The 17,171-nt window shown below is 40.9% G+C and overlaps 3 protein-coding genes across 4 annotated transcripts; 1 reads left to right on the top strand and 2 right to left on the bottom strand.

Annotated features, from left to right (window-relative positions):
- On the top strand, positions 1 to 4,085 carry LOC145444336 (uncharacterized). The gene has a single exon (XM_080322305.1). It carries the CDS (start codon positions 76 to 78, stop codon positions 1,909 to 1,911), a length of 1,836 nt encoding a protein of 611 aa, XP_080178431.1. The 5' UTR covers positions 1 to 75; the 3' UTR covers positions 1,912 to 4,085.
- Positions 4,086 to 6,049: 1,964 nt separating this feature from the next.
- Positions 6,050 to 8,629, bottom strand: LOC145444351 (INO80 complex subunit B-like). Its single transcript, XM_080322320.1, has one exon. The coding sequence runs from the start codon at positions 7,459 to 7,461 to the stop codon at positions 6,655 to 6,657; it is 807 nt and encodes a 268-aa protein (XP_080178446.1). The 5' UTR covers positions 7,462 to 8,629; the 3' UTR covers positions 6,050 to 6,654.
- Positions 8,630 to 9,338: 709 nt separating this feature from the next.
- Positions 9,339 to 16,519, bottom strand: LOC145444333 (uncharacterized). Of its 2 annotated transcripts, none has more exons than XR_013916655.1 (2): positions 9,457 to 16,519; positions 9,339 to 9,388 (listed from the first exon to the last, which is right to left on the bottom strand). XR_013916655.1 is itself a non-coding variant. In XM_080322300.1 (2 exons), exon 2 carries the CDS (start codon positions 16,025 to 16,027, stop codon positions 9,845 to 9,847), a length of 6,183 nt encoding a protein of 2,060 aa, XP_080178426.1. In that variant the 5' UTR covers positions 16,028 to 16,227; positions 16,296 to 16,519; the 3' UTR covers positions 9,339 to 9,844. The 2 variants fall into 2 exon arrangements, 1 of the variants encoding a protein (XP_080178426.1); XM_080322300.1 differs by having other exon boundaries at positions 9,339 to 16,227; positions 16,296 to 16,519.
- Positions 16,520 to 17,171: the final 652 nt, after the last annotated feature.

Genomic DNA, 17,171 nt, shown 5'->3' with positions numbered 1-17,171 from the left:
GTGAGTTATTATATTGACAGGTATAAATGAAATAGAGCATAGAAATTATTTTGTGCAAGACTGTGACTTTGAACGATGGACCGTGAAGCTGGTACCAGAAACCGTAGCCACACTAATTTGCTACCCGACGTCGCCACACCGTCCGTCCAATTCTCTCGTCTTAGCACGTTGAGAAGGCTTCACTCCGGCAACAATGAATCGTCATCATTGGAGAGAAAGGTCCCACCACCCAAACAATACGAGAGTGAGTACGACAAGCTTAATAAATACCTGCAAAATAGCGGGAACATGTCACGCGCAAGAAGTCAAAGATTCACGCAAAGTCAGGTTGTCACGGAAAATTTAGCTTACTCAAGGCCTCGCTCGCGTACCGAACTGAGATCCCCTCCAGTAACTGAGGACCTGTACATGGATCCCGAAGAGATTGCATCGTTGCCAAGCTCGAGGAAAACAACGGTCTGCCGTACCAAGACTACTCCTTCTCCAGCTCCTACCACTGTTGAAACTTTTATCTCTCAAAATCTTCAACCCCTCGAGGAAAAATTCCAACCGGAATCAGCCATATACGGAGTCGCGCAAGGCAGAGGTCCCAATCTTGTGATGGAATTGAAAGACATGCAAGCTGCCGCCAAAAAATTTTACGAAATGCTACACAACGTCGGCGCAAACGATCCGCAAATCGCGGATTTGCGCACCCATCTTCGTCTCGGAGAGAATTGCCCATTTAACGAGGTTCTACTACACATACACAGCACGCTACGTCCGCACGTCGACACTATTACTATTATCGATGAGCGAGATGAAGAATATATTATAGATTTCCACCACGACAGTAAAGATAAAAGCAAGTTGAAAGAAAGGATGCTGTTGCTGTTCGCCAAACCGGGGCCGCCATCTGTGACCTACCAAAAAGTGACCGCTAAACTAGACTCCGTCCTGGACACGTTTTGCGATGTGGTAGCAACCCTGCGGGCAAGCAGGAATGAAACACTGACAAGTCCGTTTCATGCTCTCACTGTCACCCGATCTTTTACTTCCGCTCCCGAAGGGGAGCAGGTAGCTAACGCGCTGCAAAGTAACGAGATTTGGATAAAGTGGGGTACCGAGTCCGGGCTGCCCCCTCTCTCGCAGTTATACATGATGAAGCACCCGCCTACCTACGAAATGAGAAAGGCAGCCGTGTTGTCGTTGTTGGCGGAGAGAAAAGAGAAGATCTCTCGGATGCTATCGAGTATCTCATCCCTCGACGCATTGATTCCTCCTATATATGGCAAACTGGACAACGGATCCGACTCTTGGCAGGTCACAGAATACAGTGACGACACCCGATCATTCGATACACACAAAACGCAGCTGCCGCAATGGATTGAAGAGTGCCACAAGCTCGTGACGCATTTGAGATCGACAAATCGAACGCATTTCAAATTTGGTGATCACGTGCATTCGCTGTATTCCGTTTATCTCATCGTGATCAAGGATATAACGCTGCTTGACGGGTTTTATGCGACTAAGGATGCGAAACCACCTTCGCCCCATCAGATATTCGTCGGGTCTTCGACCACGGGGGTTATGTTTGGGTTTCAAGGCGTTGAAAACTGCCACTGTAAAAGCATGGAAAAAATACTTTTCGATGCACAGGAGGCATCGAATTTTCGGTGTCGTCAAGACGTGACGCTGGCGGATGCTTGCTTGGCGCTCTCGTGGGTTAGAAGTCAGCCGCGGGCTGTGCTGGTTATCAATTCGTTTCAGGAAGGTGACATGGTGAATTTGTCGCTGAATAAGAAGAAGCCTTTTCATGATAAAATGCTCTCTTTGGAGCAGCATTACATCGGCAGCAAAAAGCTCGGGCCCACTAATGACATGCGATACGGAATGAATCCACTGGGTGACACAGCGGGAATGTCGCCTTGATGCTTCATGTCGGTTGTTTCCTCCATTTTAAATTTGTCTGGCAGTAGCTGGAAGATTAGGCCTTTCACAATTATCTTGTGTCGGTGTATTGTCACCGTATGCCTGTATTTGTTCAATAATACCTTTGGCGTTGGTCAGGTATTGGAAGAGATAAGCGAAATGCACCCTACTTTTGTGGGCAGATTGGCTCATGTATTTTGAGTAAATAAACTATTCACATTGCCTTTTTTTCATGCTGGTTAGTACAGCACGCTTGAAAACATATTTTGACATTTACTGCTTGCAAAGTTGTTTCCTGTCCTGTCCTGTAAAACCAAGTCACAAGTGCTACTACATTTGTGAGTATTTTAACTGTGTCCAGATCATGATTAACTGGTTGTGCGGTTATTATGTTATCTTTCGTGGGTATCATACGTACCTTCCTCAATGACTTAGTATACTAGCCTTGTGGGCTTATGTTACAGGCAGTTGACTGTTTCTTGTTACAGGAAATGTGTGCCCATTTAGTTACAGTCTGCTAGATGCCAGATGCATCCGATTATTTGCCAACCTACTGTAATCCACTATGTTATTAAAATTAATACTTGATTGAGGACCTCTGTGTTCTGCTGGAGAAATAGTGATTGACATCTTCCATGCAAATGTATATAAACTTCAAGCAATATTTTTACTACATATAACATAAATATGCATATCTTTTACACTGCTTTGTAATACTGTCCCGTTACGCTGTGTTGATAGGCCTATGCAAACTCTATTTCCCATAATATAAACATCTGTTCAGTAGTTGCACACATTGACTACACAGTATCAATAAAATCATGGTGTGTATCGAGTATAGAAAACAATCTTTGCCGGTATCTGCACTCAAGTCTATGTATTACAAATCAGTTGTCATCATGAAGTGTATTGTATGTGCAAATAATTACAGTATTTCATTTGTGCAGTTCCATCTTATTAGCCATTGACATGGCATGTGTGTGTGCAATGTACATTGTGATTACGTTATCTAACTACTACATCCACATATCCATGTCTATATATTTGTTGAATATAATTCTCCGCTGCTATTGTTGTCTTGTGTATTCCTGTATATTGTAACTTCTTCATAATCAAGATGGTATTGTTGAAAGTTATTCTGTTAACTGTATATAACTACGAAATAGTTGACCGTATGTACTGCCTAGTGCCTGTATCGTAACTTGCCAACAATTACTCCATATTATTTACTTTTAATATCGACTTGTCCGACATTTTGTGGAAGGTTGGTTTTACTATTAGTTTCGTTTATCTATGTGCTGTACACCACTGGTCTAGAGATACGGAAATGTATAGAAGCGCTTGAAATCTGCAATCTACCATGATTATATTAGCGTACTATATTATTTCCTGGTCTCTCTATTGTGTCAGGATGATATGTCCATCAACTTTCCCATATAAGACTGGAGTTGTAACACCATCTCTTTGATTGTTGTATATTTATTTACACCAATTGAGGAACAATATGATTTTTTAAAACAATGGATAGGTTATAACCGCACATAACATGATAGAGGGATATCAACTAACATAGCATTAACGCTGAGGTCTAAAGTAATGTTAATGAACCAACATGAGGCATTTATATTCCATAACCAATTCAGCTATATTAGAAGAATTATTTCTGATCTCTTGATCTGCCGGCTGAAACCTTCTTCGACAAAAAATATTTGTTTCAGGCTTAGACTAGCATATTTTGATGTAATTCGTAACCTGTGTTAAAAAGATCATGTTTTTTAATTTAATTATTACTAATCTAATTCATGTTGAATGTTATATACAGTCGGCAAATGAAAGTTCCGTCAACCTTTGTGCTTACAATCATCCCCCTTTTGATCATTATATACTTGTTTGATATGCGCTATATTCGTGAAGTCTACTATATCCCCAAAATATTTATACACACAAGTAGGTATTAAAACGTTTGTAACAATGCTCCGAGCACGTTTTACTGCATTTTGTGAGATTGAGCCGCTGTTGTCTTGTCGCTATGCATTCCGTATTGCTATCACCGTGTGTATCGATAAATGGGTTCAACCGATTGAACATATATTTTATGCACCATGTGACGTGTTCAGTTTAAAGTGGGTGTTATACTACTAGTCAAGTCGTAAAATATATTTTATGGAATTTTATTGTGCTGCTCGCATCTTTTCATCTACATCGGTTGGGTTTGGGAGCATTTCTGTAAGGTCTGTTTTGTCTAGAGATAGAATAGAACGGAGATTCACACAGTGTTGGGATCAAGTCACTACCTTCGAGTCACGAGTCATTTCGAGTCATTGCACATTTTGACTCGAGTCAAGTCAAGTCAATCGATTTTCAAAGGTGACTCGAGTCAAGTCAAGTCACGCGATTTTTGGACGTGACTCGAGTCAAGTCAAGTCAAGTCACGAGTCAAGTCACAATTCAAGTAAAGTTGCATTTTCGAAGTATGGGGCATGATAACGTCATTGCATTTTGCGAGCTGTCTGAAATACAGATTGGGTGGTCATTGATTTTGAACCGATGAACGAATATAGAGTTAAATATACACGTAAGAAGGCGCTGTATCTCTCACATATACGTAGAACTGCTGAACCACAGTTTATAGTTAACAGCTAAAATAGAGAATAGATGCGAATTGATAGGAAGCAATACATTACCCATCTGCAAATCGATACGATACAAATCGACCCTGCGCCAATGGCTGAGGACAATATAAACTATATTTGAATTCAATTTCAATACAACAAGAAGTTTGGTTAAGGTAAAAACAGAGATTAATTACTTTACTATACTAGTTTACGACAACGTTAGCTGTAAGCTTCGATCACTTTGTTTGCGATCAATTTATTTGTGAGGGAGCAATGGAGGCTCAGTAAAACGCACGATCATTAAATGATTGGTCGCTCTCACGTTTACACCAGCGTTTCGCGAACAATCCGAACATATGCAAGATTCAGTGATTTTTATCGACATCGATTACTTGATGACTTGAAATTGACTCGTGAATTTTTCTCCGAGTCACGAGTCAATCCGTATTTCTGATACGCCGAGTCAAGTCAAGTCATTTTAGCAAAGTGACTCGAGTCAAGTCAAGTCATTCGAAAAAGGTGACTCGAGTCATCCCAACACTGGATTCACAAACTGTGCATACCGCCACCGATTCTCGGCTATGCCACGAATTATTTGTAATTTTTTTAAAAGAACTTCATAAGTTTTTAAAATAAGGCATGCATGCTGGCAATTCGACTGGAAGCGCTCTAACTGGTTCATAGCTGATGAATAAGCAGTAAGCACATACGACCATTACAATGGAGCCAACCGTGGCATTACCGATGAGTAATTGCCACTTCGTGATTGGGATGCTATGTGAGTTGGACTTAAACCAAAATGTAACTCCGCAAAATGTGCGTACACTGTCAGCACTTAAACTTACAAACCAATATTAGCCTGCTTGTCAGGATTTGTTTTGGACAATGTTAGTTCAGTCAATTTGCACATTGAATCGACCAATTTTTCTGCAGAAGAACGGCTTTCGATTTACACCAATGTCACACATAATCGCCACCCCCCCCCCCCCCGATTGAGCTCGAAGGGGGCCAAAAATTAGTATTTTGTGGGTGATTCCGTACGATTTAGGGTAATGAAATGTGTACCAAGAAAAAGATATGCATCATATATAAAAATGCAATAGGCATTTTAGCGCTGGCCTCTCCACGATACACCAAGACTTCTGGAGTTTCGGCAAACACGCGACTTCGCCAAGTCTGTTACCAAATAAACCTCGGTTGAAAATTACATCCGCGTGTTGGTGTAATTCGAAACCATCAACATATATGGCCTATTGCCAATTATCCATAGGTGCGGTTTCCCGTGGCATAGTCCTGCGCTTGCTATCTAACGTCACCACCTCCCTCAGCTCTACCAGTAAATCTGATCACATGGACCAGGGCACGATGAAAAATGTTTAGCAAAATATGCAATTACCAACATTATAGACATAATTCAATACTTGGTGTCAAATTTTTTCGCACTTCTCTTCGACTACGCACACATATAGTATGGGATTGCTAAACCTGTATGGATGACCCTACCAACAGTACCTTGCAATGTGTTAAATTTTCACATGGACTGAGTATAGCTATTCAGGCACAGTGCATGTATAGGCTACTCGACCTAAACGGCCTTACGAATAGTGGCTGAGTAAACCCATGTCTTACAAAAATATGTATTTCAATTGAGAAGAGCTGAAAGTCATCAATTAATTCGATGCGCTCCTATCATTAGTTTCTTTGAAGATTGCAGAGTCGATAGCTATGTTGTGGGTGACACGAAAATTGGGCAGATTTTGACAAAAGCAATTTATCAAATCTTCATTATTCCTTCAAGTTTTCAATTGACATTCACCACATGAACATCAAGTGAAAATTTCATGTCATGTTCTTGTTTGCCTTGCTACAACATCATTGGTTCAACGTTCAGGACTGTGTTTGGGTTGAATAGCACTTTTGCGTCATCCAACATTGGATACCGAACATGCGACATGATTAACACATTGGGAATTTTTTCGTGACTTTCGCTCCTTGGACACGACTCCCCATATCAACCATTCCAATGGAAGCAACCTTGGACTCAACATCTGCAGTCACATCACAACTGTTTAATATCATGCTGACCTTACGAGCGCGCTTCACATTGCCATTGGATTATCTCATTCGGTCAGTTAACGAGCAGAGACGAATTCTTCGAAAGATTCTGCCTGTAACATTCAAGACTGCATACGGGCATTTTTGTTTTAGAACAGTTGTAGCGTTTTGGTTTGCTGCAAACGACACATTTTGGTTTGGGTTTTAGAGCAACGGGTTGGTGACACTTTATTGTTTCTTGATTCTCCGGAAAGGAAAGATATATCATGCGGCCTTTGCTGTGATATTTAATCATGGGAATGGATTTTGCCTCTGTGGGCTGCAATGTGTTGCTGCCATCATTTCCTAAGCCAGGGATTCTTCGCTGTCTGTCCTTACCCCCACGGCCTCCTTGCTGCTTTACGAGTCTCTCTATGGTCAGTTTCTGGCTTTCTTCTGCTTTTCTGACTGCCTGCAGCTTTCTTTTCTTATTTTTCTCTGCCTTTTTCCTTTGTGCTTCTTCGGACATCGATTCCACTTTCGCTACATTCGAGGTCGTAGGTTTTTCCGCCACGGTTGTTCTTTCTTGCATAGCTTTTTGCCTGGCTGTCAACAACGACGGGTCTTTTTCTTTTTTAAGCTCGCCATAATCGTCCAAATCTCCCTTCTCAAGAGCATCGAGCCATGCCTCTTCATCGTCATCTTCTTTCATTTCAACATCTTTTGTGTCGATAATTTCAAGGCTACTGACTTCATCCTGGCCGCAGGAATCAATATCCACATACACTTCCTTGGGCTGCTGATCTGAGACGTGGGTGTTCTTTGGTGTTGTGCGCTTTTTTGGTCCGTTCGGGCTGTTGACTTTCCGTTTGCCGCTGTGACCAATCCGCGGCTGAGGCATATTGCAAGAACTATTTAATTTTGCTGGAAGGTACCTTTATCAAAAATCTTGACGGCCGCTGGATTAATGCAAGAATATTTGATGAAAAATTTAATGCATTTGTAAATAAATGAGTTGCGATGTAGGTAAACCAACGAGTTCAAAAACATTTTATCACTTCAATCACTACTGCTCCAAGTGTCACAGATTTAAAATACTGTAGGTGGTTCGCAGTAGACGATGAATGTTACAATTTGTACCTAACAACAACAAGATAAGACTGAGATTGTAAAGGTTCTTACATGTTTAGAGCTGTAATATGTGTGTCATCTTCATCAGTTTTGTTAAATAGATCATTAACATAATAGATACCATCAATTTTACTACACAGTGTGTATGTACGATACCTGTGCAGAGCAGACATGGGGCGATAACTGCATCAAGGTAATGGAGTGCAATTACATCATAACCGCACGGTTACGATGACAGTGGAATTTGGCAGTAATTGATTACGATTGCATATAAAAGTAATCACATTTGACATTACTTTCTTGAATGCACATTCAAAGACTTAGCGATAGAGACGATTTAGAAATAACAAAATTTTGGAATATGTTAGTGTATTTTAGTTAATAGGCTATGCAGCACTACTGGTATATTATATCCCATGTGCATCTTTATCCCAGACAATTTACACCTCAACACTCTTCAGTTGAGGTACAGATAAAGCTAAAACATGATTTCATAATGGGTCGTCAACTGCAGATTCAAATCTTTAATAAATTATGGTAAAACAACGATTGGCACCTGGTGAATAAGACAAACAAAAATCTGCCATAACCGCTAATGCTGGGACAGCGTAAAATCTGCGAAAGCACGACATAATCAGGTAATTTGTGTGTATTTTTGCAATATTGTCGCTGTATCGACTCGAGATATCATGGATTATTAGTTATGAAATTCAACTATGATGATGATGATGATGAACTACGTAAGGCAAAACTAGTGCTATAGTGCTAGTCACCCGCTCATCTATGCAAAATAACTTGATTGCTTGAAAATGCTGCAATCCATTACTACAAATTTTTACCGCTCCGTGCTCCGTTTCTGGTGCAGAGATTGACTGCGAAACTGGCACCTACAGTAATAACAATAATAAGTAATAAACAGTCACAGTTTCTCCATGTTTGTGCACTGTGCAGTGTGCAGTGTTCGCGTTCCTCCGCCCCCTAGACACACCCCCTTTACCACCACTGCGATTCTGGCAGAAAATGCACATGTCTCCAACCATATACTGCGTTTCCATTATAGATAACTAACCTACCGTAGGTTAGTTATCTATATTTCCATGCACGGCCGATGGGCCCATTTTCGAGAGATTCGGCCGACGAACGAGAGAATTTTGTTGCGCATTACAGATTGCACAGAATGCACATTGCACACCCACGTCGGCCGACTCGTCGGCCATCGAGTGAATCCTTCGGCCTAGCCCTTCGGCCATGCTTGCGCTGTGTCTTGGATTAGCGAATTGGTATTCGCTACTTACAATACACTTTTCGTATCAAATTAACTAAGGCTGCACTCCGGACGGATCTTAGACGCCTTGAAAAACCCGGAATTTAATTACGATTGCAATGGAATTTAGTAGTACCGGTACTGCTACGAATTACCCGTAGGCTACCGAAATCTTCGCGATCTTATCACATACGCTGCTGCCACAATTCGAGGGTTTGTGTTCTGGTGCATGGGTACAATACAAACTATACCGTTTGACCACAAACTAGGTGAACTTATTCACATTCCCCTTGTAAGCAATGTAGCCGCGAAAGAGGGGTGGAAACTTCCACGTATACACAATAGAGATATAACTGTCCTATCCAACACCCCAAGATGACGCGTTTCTGCCTGCTTCGTTGGATTTTATTTTACACAGACGAAAAACGGTTTTCTGAAAGCATTAATACACAGCGAATTAACACAAATTGTTTAGTACCGGATAAATCAATATATACTTACTTGACGGTGTTTCCTTGAGGACAGTTACAAATTTCGAATCAGACTATTCATAATAATTATTTTAGGATCTATAAAAATTGCGATGTAAATACGATTGAATAAGATTGATAGTCGAAATATTAGCAACTGATACAAAGCAGGCAACGAGGGCGAAACTGAACGGCAATGAACTGTATAACAGTTACGTCACAAAGGTCATACAAGGTTTATTGAGCCGTGATGTTTATGGCTCTTGAAGTCCGAAATTGCGACTTCATCCTGGCCCTTTAAAAATTGAAAATTTGAATTTATGCAAGTTTGGCAATTTTTACACAACTGCAAATTCACAATGAGAACACAAAGAAACGAAAGGTTACAATACTCAAAAAACTGTAACAAATTTCAGCTCTCAACAGTCACGAGCTTCACAGAGAAGCACCAATTTGTTTATGGGTCGTTTCAAAATATTCGTTTTGGTTAAGACCCTCACGCTTCTCACCAACCCAGACTTGTCAGGTAGGGTTTCAATCACACGACCTAACAACCACATGTTACGCGGTAGGTTTTGATCCAACACAAGCACAACATCACCTACAGTGATATTTCTTTTCTTTTCATTCCATTTTTGGCGAATCTGAAGTAGTGGAAGGTATTGTTTCTTCCACCTTGTCCAAAAAAGATCAGCCAAGTACTGGACTTGTCTCCATCTTTTTCGGGAGTAAACATCTTTGACATTGAACACACCAGGTGGTAGCATGGGTTTATCTTTCAACAACAATAGACTGTTAGGGGTTATTGGGGTCAAATCATGTGGATCACTAGACACAGTTGAAATGGGGCGATTATTCATAATTGATTCACATTCGCACATCAATGTTAATAGAGATTCATCAGACAACATTTGTTCATCACACAAAGCACCCAAAATCTTTCGCACTGTTCGAATTTGTCTTTCAAATACACCACCATGATTGGATGCACAAGGAGTCTGAAATAACCAAGTTATTTGTTTTTGCACCAAAAAATCTTGTATTTTTGTTTGATTCCAAGTTAAAATGTTTTGCCTCAACTCTTTCTCACCAGATGTGAAGTTGCTGCCATTATCTGACCGTATCAAACTGATTTGTCCATGGCGTGCAATACAGCGACGCAGTGCCATAATGAAAGAATCAGTGTCCAAACTATTCGCAATTTCAATATGGACAGCGCGAGTGGTAAGGCAAGTGAACAAAACGCCATATCGTTTCAATTCAGATCTACCACGCTTTACAAAAAACGGACCAAAACAGTCAACCGCAACTGCGTGGAACGGCGGATCATTTGGAGTTAATCTATCAGATGGTAGATCAGACATTTGTTGAGATTCTGGTTTTCGTTGACGTTTCCTACATGAGACACAATTTTTCAGAACGGATCGTACTTTGGAATTGATTGTGACAATCCAAAATCTTTCTCTGACTTGGGCAATAACATATTCCCGGCCACTGTGGCCACATGAAACATGAACATCTCGAATGACCAATTCTGCAATTGGACTCTTTTTTGGGATGATTATCGGATGTTTTGAGTCGTAACCAATAGGAGCATTTTGATTTCTGCCTCCAACCCGGAGGGTCCCATTATCCAGAAATGGTAGTAATTTGTAGATCGGACTAGATCTTTTGATTTGTTCATCAGTCTTCAGTCTTTCTATTTCTTCAGAGAAGTGCTTTGTTTGCTCATGACGTATAAGCATTTCTTTGGCAGCTTCAACTTCGGTTAAAGTCAATGCCTCGTTTGTCAGCTTTGCATTTGGCTGTTTGTTTCTCACTTTGGCAAGAAGATTACTTTTGAAGCGCAAGACCCATGCCAGCACCCTTTTCAGTCGAGTCCAGCTTGAGATCTTGGAGATGAGTTCATCAAGAACAGAACTTGGAGTGGTAATTGTAAGAAAACACAATTTGTTTGGCTTTCTGATTTCTGGGTCATCACCAGACAACTCCTCTAGAAATGTTGGTTGTTGAGGCCACTCCGAAGAATCTTTCCACAAGAATTCTGGACCGAATTTCCACATGTCGCAAGTCAAGAATTCAGAAACAGTCTGGCCCCGAGAAGCAATATCAGCAGGGTTTTGTTTTGAAGGTACATATCTCCAGTCCGATAATTCTGAAGACTCTTTGATCATATTGATTCTGTTTGCAACAAAGGTTTTGAAAGCTTTGTCTTTGTTTGTGAGATATCGCAAAACAGTTGTGCTGTCAGTCCAGAAGTATGAATCGTCAATAGGCAGGTCCAGCTCTTTTAGCAGGAATTTGTTATTTCTGGCAGATATTGTTGCAGCGCACAACTCCATTCTCGGAATGGTAGAACCTTTGATGGGGGCGAGTCTTGTTTTTCCACAAACAAAAGAACAGTGAATCTCACCTGCATCATTCACATATCTCAGATAAGATACTGCACCATAGCACAACTCAGAGGCATCTGAGAAGTGGTGAAGTTCGATTCTTGTCACCTGTCCAAACTTTGACGGTTTGAAACATCTTGGAATCGCTAAGTTTTCAAGCATCGGTAGTTGAGATAACCAGTCGCACCAAATCTTTTTGGCTTCTTCAGGTAACGGGTCATCCCAATTGTAGCTATTTTTGCATAAGTGCTGCATCAATACCTTCATTGGTTGCACTATAGTCTGAGCCATTCCCAGCGGATCAAAAATTGAGTTCACGATACTCAGAATTCCTCTTCTGGTACAAGGTTTGTGTTTTTCTTTGACGCGGAAGCACCACGAATCATCTTCTATATTCCACGCAAGCCCCAATGTCTTCTCCATCGGTAGCTCATCAGTTAACAAGTCAATATTTTTCAGGTTTTTGGCTCTGTTTGATTCCGGCATTGCTGCCAGTACTTCTCTGCAATTGCTTGCCCATTTTGTCAGTTCAAATCCACCTTTGCTTAGCAGAGAGCTGACATCTTCCACACGACGAATTGCAGCAGAAGTATCCTCACAGGAATCAAGAAAATCATCAACGTAGAAGTTCCTTTGAACTGCATTTATGACATCAATGTCATAGGCATTTTTGTTGTCTTCAGCGACAGTTCGTAGAGCAAAGTTGGCACAGCTAGGGCTGCTCACAGTCCCAAATAAAAACACAGTCATGCGGTACGTTTCAAGTTGTTGGTTTGGGTCATTATCCTTCCACCACAGGAAGCGTAACAGGTCTCTATCAGATTCATCAACCTTAACCTGGTGGAACATTGATCGAATGTCACCTTGGATCGCAACTTCATTTCTGCGAAAGCGCGATAAAACACCAACAAGGTTGTTTGTTAGGTCTGGCCCTTGCAACAGAAGGTCGTTTAACGCCAGGTTATTGAATTTCGCAGATGCATCAAAAACAACGCGGATAGTCTTCTTTTCAGGGTGATACACCCCGTGATGGCTCAGATACCAGGTTTTACCAACTGGCCCATCATTGTGAACCTTCTCGGCATATCCATTTGTGATCATGTCAGACATGAAGGTTCTGTATTCATCAAAGAACTTTGGATCCTTTTGGAATCTTTTCTGCAGATAATTGATTCTTTGTTTTGCTTGATGCTTGTTGTCGGGCAGTGTTAAATCCGGATGTTTCAATGGTAATTCCATTTGGTAGTGCCCGTTCGAGTCAAGTAGGATTGTCGATGACACCTTTTCCATAAATCGTTTATCATTTACAGAGAGTTCAGTTTTGTCATTTGCAATGGAATTGACCTCATCGTGACACATCCTGCACAACAGGTTTGGATTGGTTTGAATGAAATAGGAGTGAGGTTTGAAAGGTTCGGATTGTTTTGGGCATGTAAACATCCATCCGATGGCACTTTTCACTGCGAAGTAATCCTCAGGTCCATATATAGTTTCCAGAGGCTTATGAATTTTGGGGTTGTTTTTACCAATCAGCAGACCGATGTCTCCAGAAAGATCTGGGATTGGGATGTCTTCAAATTGTCGAAATTGATGTACATCACTTTGTGTTGGCCGCAGGTCGTTGTCCAGAGCGATTTTCTCTGTAGATATCAGTGACTTCAGAGGTACGTATTCTGATCCCTGGTAATCAGAAATCTCTAAACCACGAACAATGGTTGACTTCTTGGTATTTTTAGATGGTTCGATTGTCTGGAAAGTTACGTTTCGCTCGGGCCCAGCAAGACCGAGTAGTTTCACGAGTTCTTCAGATATGAATGAACAATTGCTCGCATTATCAATTAATGCCAAAGTGGCGATGTACTCGTCAGTGCCAACGATCCGTAGTCTTGCCAAGACTACATTCAAAGTAACACATTCATCATCATCATATTCATTGTCATCGCAGGAAGCACTGAAGAAAGAGGTAGCTTCTTTTGAATCAGAAATTTTGCCTTGGCCTTCAATTTGTCCATTTGCTGAATCCAAGGTTTTGTTAGCAACCTCTTTTATCTTTTCTTCAGGTGGGTGAAGAAGTGTTGTATGATTGCCTTTGCAACCAGGCCTTATACAAGCTTGAATGCGTTTGCATGCTTTTCCGAAGTGTCCTGACTTTAGACACTTGAAACAGAGCCCTTTGGTTTTGACGAATTCAACGCGATCAGGATACTGCATTTTGCGGAACTGGATACATTGATTCAAGAAATGCTTTTCGTTGCACATGAAACAAAGTTCCAATGTTGGAGTCACAGCTTGTGTGCTGAATGATGCCTTGGGTTTGCCAGTTTTGAATACACCCGTCACTTGCTTCTTGGATATTTCATGATTAGGGTTAGTATATTTACTAGTAATTTCTCTAATTTTCTGGCGAACATAGTCATTTACATGTTCAACAGTCAGTTCGGTTTTCAGGTCAAAAGTGACCTCCGCCACTAAGGTTCTCCAACCAGGCTGCCAAGAAGGGGGAAGTCTCTCGGCAATTTGTTCAACCATAGAGCGTGAAACATCACGAATTCTTCCAAATTTGGTTAACTTATTGGTGCAGGCGGTTAACGATGCATGAAATAAGAGGAGAGAATCGTTGTCACCCTCTACAAGTTTCGAGCCATTTATAACAGTGTTTATGTAGCGGTCACTTATTTGGAATGGTTGACCAAAATTGTCTCTCAAAACCGCAAGAGCTTCATCAAAGCAGTTTTCCATATCTTCACAAGCTTTAACAAAAGTATTGGCAATACCACGGGTATATTGCAAAAGATGCATCAACTTCTGCTTTTGCGTCCATGGTTGACGATTCAAAGTAGCATTTATCATTTCCTTGAATGTATCAAATTCAATTGGGTCGCCACTAAAACATTTTGGTTCCAACTTTAATGGGACAATTTGATCACTAGGTTTAACCTGGTGAATGACATACGGATTCTCACATTGAATCAAGTTTGTCGGTTGGTTAGGCTTTACATTGAGATCAGAGTTTGCAGCTGTTTGAACTGCGCAGCCTGCTGTAGCTGCTTGATTTGAATTAGCTGGCACAAAGGGTTGTACGCTACCAGATGCAAAGGAACTAGGCAAATTAGGAGTTATTTGTGTATCAATCATGGGAGGTGCTACAACAAGGCGACTATTTTCGGCATCAATTACAGGCGATTGATTTTTGGGTGCAATGCATGCGTTCAAACGAGCAGTCACACCGTTACTGTTAGATCTTTCACGCACACAAACATTCTCATTCATAGCATTAGACATTTGGCGAGAACTGTGAGACATATTAAAAGGAATAGCCACACCTGCGTATGAAGTATTCGAAGATATCGGTGGAGTTACATTTGGAGCAACACTTGTAGACGCTTCAGCAATTGAAGTTATTACATTGTTCGTAGGTTGAATAGCAGCACTTGCTTGCTGTAGTTGTTCTGGAACATTGCTTACTTGAGGAGCCAGGCTCCTGTTTTCAGATGGCTGCAGTTCTGCCGCTGTCAGTTGAGGTGAACTTTGCGTTGATACACCTCGTCTAGTGAGTTCAAGTTCTAGTTCACAAGTATTTTGCAAATGTTCTCGTTTTACACGGCGAGCTGTTTCGTCAGCATTTTGCTGCATCCTTTGTTTAATCATTTCACATTGCTGATTTTGCCGTCTTTGTAGTTCTTGTTCTTCTTCCTCCAACTTCCTTTGTTCTTCCTCCAACTTCCTCCTTTCTTCCTCCAATTTCTTTCGTAGATCTTCTTCTAACTTCCTTTTTTGTTCTTGTAGATTGGCTCGGGCCAAAGCAGTTTGATTTTGAATTGATTGTATTTCAGTGTTCAATGAAGCCTGAATATCTTCAATATCCTGTTTTGCTCGTGCAGAGCATATTTCTTGCAGTTTTTGATGATAATTTACGACATTTTCGACGTTCATTCCACTATAGCGAGATTTAGTTGAGTGATTTGATGTAAAAGTACCGGTACCTGTTGATGACCGATGACTTGAACTTGATTTGCTTGAACTTTTCGGTTTCAAGTATTTGTGCTCTAAAGCCTTTGACATGGATCTCGTTTGAACTGATGATTTTGATCTGGCACCATGAGACCTTGAAGACTTTGGTTTGTCTTTTGTTTTGGTGACTTTGTTGTCTTCTTCGCATCTCTGTGTAACATCCAGATCAGGATCTTTTGTTTGGTTGTTGAAATCCATGACAATGACAGTTGAGTTTTCTTTGTTGATTGGTGCACTTGTTGAATGGATTCGTCAAAAAACTTTATGTAGCCGCGAAAGAGGGGTGGAAACTTCCACGTATACACAATAGAGATATAACTGTCCTATCCAACACCCCAAGATGACGCGTTTCTGCCTGCTTCGTTGGATTTTATTTTACACAGACGAAAAACGGTTTTCTGAAAGCATTAATACACAGCGAATTAACACAAATTGTTTAGTACCGGATAAATCAATATATACTTACTTGACGGTGTTTCCTTGAGGACAGTTACAAATTTCGAATCAGACTATTCATAATAATTATTTTAGGATCTATAAAAATTGCGATGTAAATACGATTGAATAAGATTGATAGTCGAAATATTAGCAACTGATACAAAGCAGGCAACGAGGGCGAAACTGAACGGCAATGAACTGTATAACAGTTACGTCACAAAGGTCATACAAGGTTTATTGAGCCGTGATGTTTATGGCTCTTGAAGTCCGAAATTGCGACTTCAAGCAAATCATCAACAGGACACTGGAAGTTCATGTCTGAATCATGACGACGAAACAGTAGTACCGGTACACTACTGGACAAGTTACTATTCTGCGCTCGAAATTATTGGACCACGATATCCCATATCCATATCCCCCACATACTAAGATATGCCACCAATTATCATCTTTTTTTTATTTTATCTTCTGTTAGTTTTAAGCAATTGGTTCATCATGACCATTTTACATGTTGGATGGATTTAGGCCTACGTGTTCAAGGTCAAAGCGTGTTGTTCGACTGAATGACCGCTACAAATCATCTCGGCTCATTCCTACCGAGTCATTTATCGCAATCTTGTGATTATTATGAAATTATTACATAAAGTAAACCAAAAACGTCGTTGCGATCGCTTCGCCCACCTAGTTCGGCCAAGTCACGGTCGGATTACGCCTGGTCATGGAAACACGGCCGACATGTACAACGCATGCGTCATGGCCTTTCGGCTGACCGTCGGCGGAGCATGGAAACGAAGTAATAGAGTCTTATTTGATAAAACCCTGTAGATATGGAGTCACAAATATGTTTTAACGAAAGTATAGATGAATATGATTTAGATACCGGGTTTCGTGGTTCCGTTCACAC

This window comes from Botryllus schlosseri, chromosome 8 (assembly GCF_051294905.1).
Source record: "Botryllus schlosseri isolate E-star chromosome 8, Bs_hap1, whole genome shotgun sequence".
Lineage (NCBI taxonomy): Eukaryota > Metazoa > Chordata > Ascidiacea > Stolidobranchia > Styelidae > Botryllus > Botryllus schlosseri.
This window is presented reverse-complemented; position numbering and strand designations above follow the sequence as displayed.

What these genes read in the sequence shown, in the direction of transcription:
- LOC145444336 (XM_080322305.1), top strand. Translation starts at nt 76, where the DNA reads ATGGACCGTGAAGCTGGTACCAGAAACCGTAGCCACACTAATTTGCTA.
- LOC145444351 (XM_080322320.1), bottom strand. Translation starts at nt 7,461, where the DNA reads ATGCCTCAGCCGCGGATTGGTCACAGCGGCAAACGGAAAGTCAACAGC.
- LOC145444333 (XM_080322300.1), bottom strand. Translation starts at nt 16,027, where the DNA reads ATGGATTTCAACAACCAAACAAAAGATCCTGATCTGGATGTTACACAG.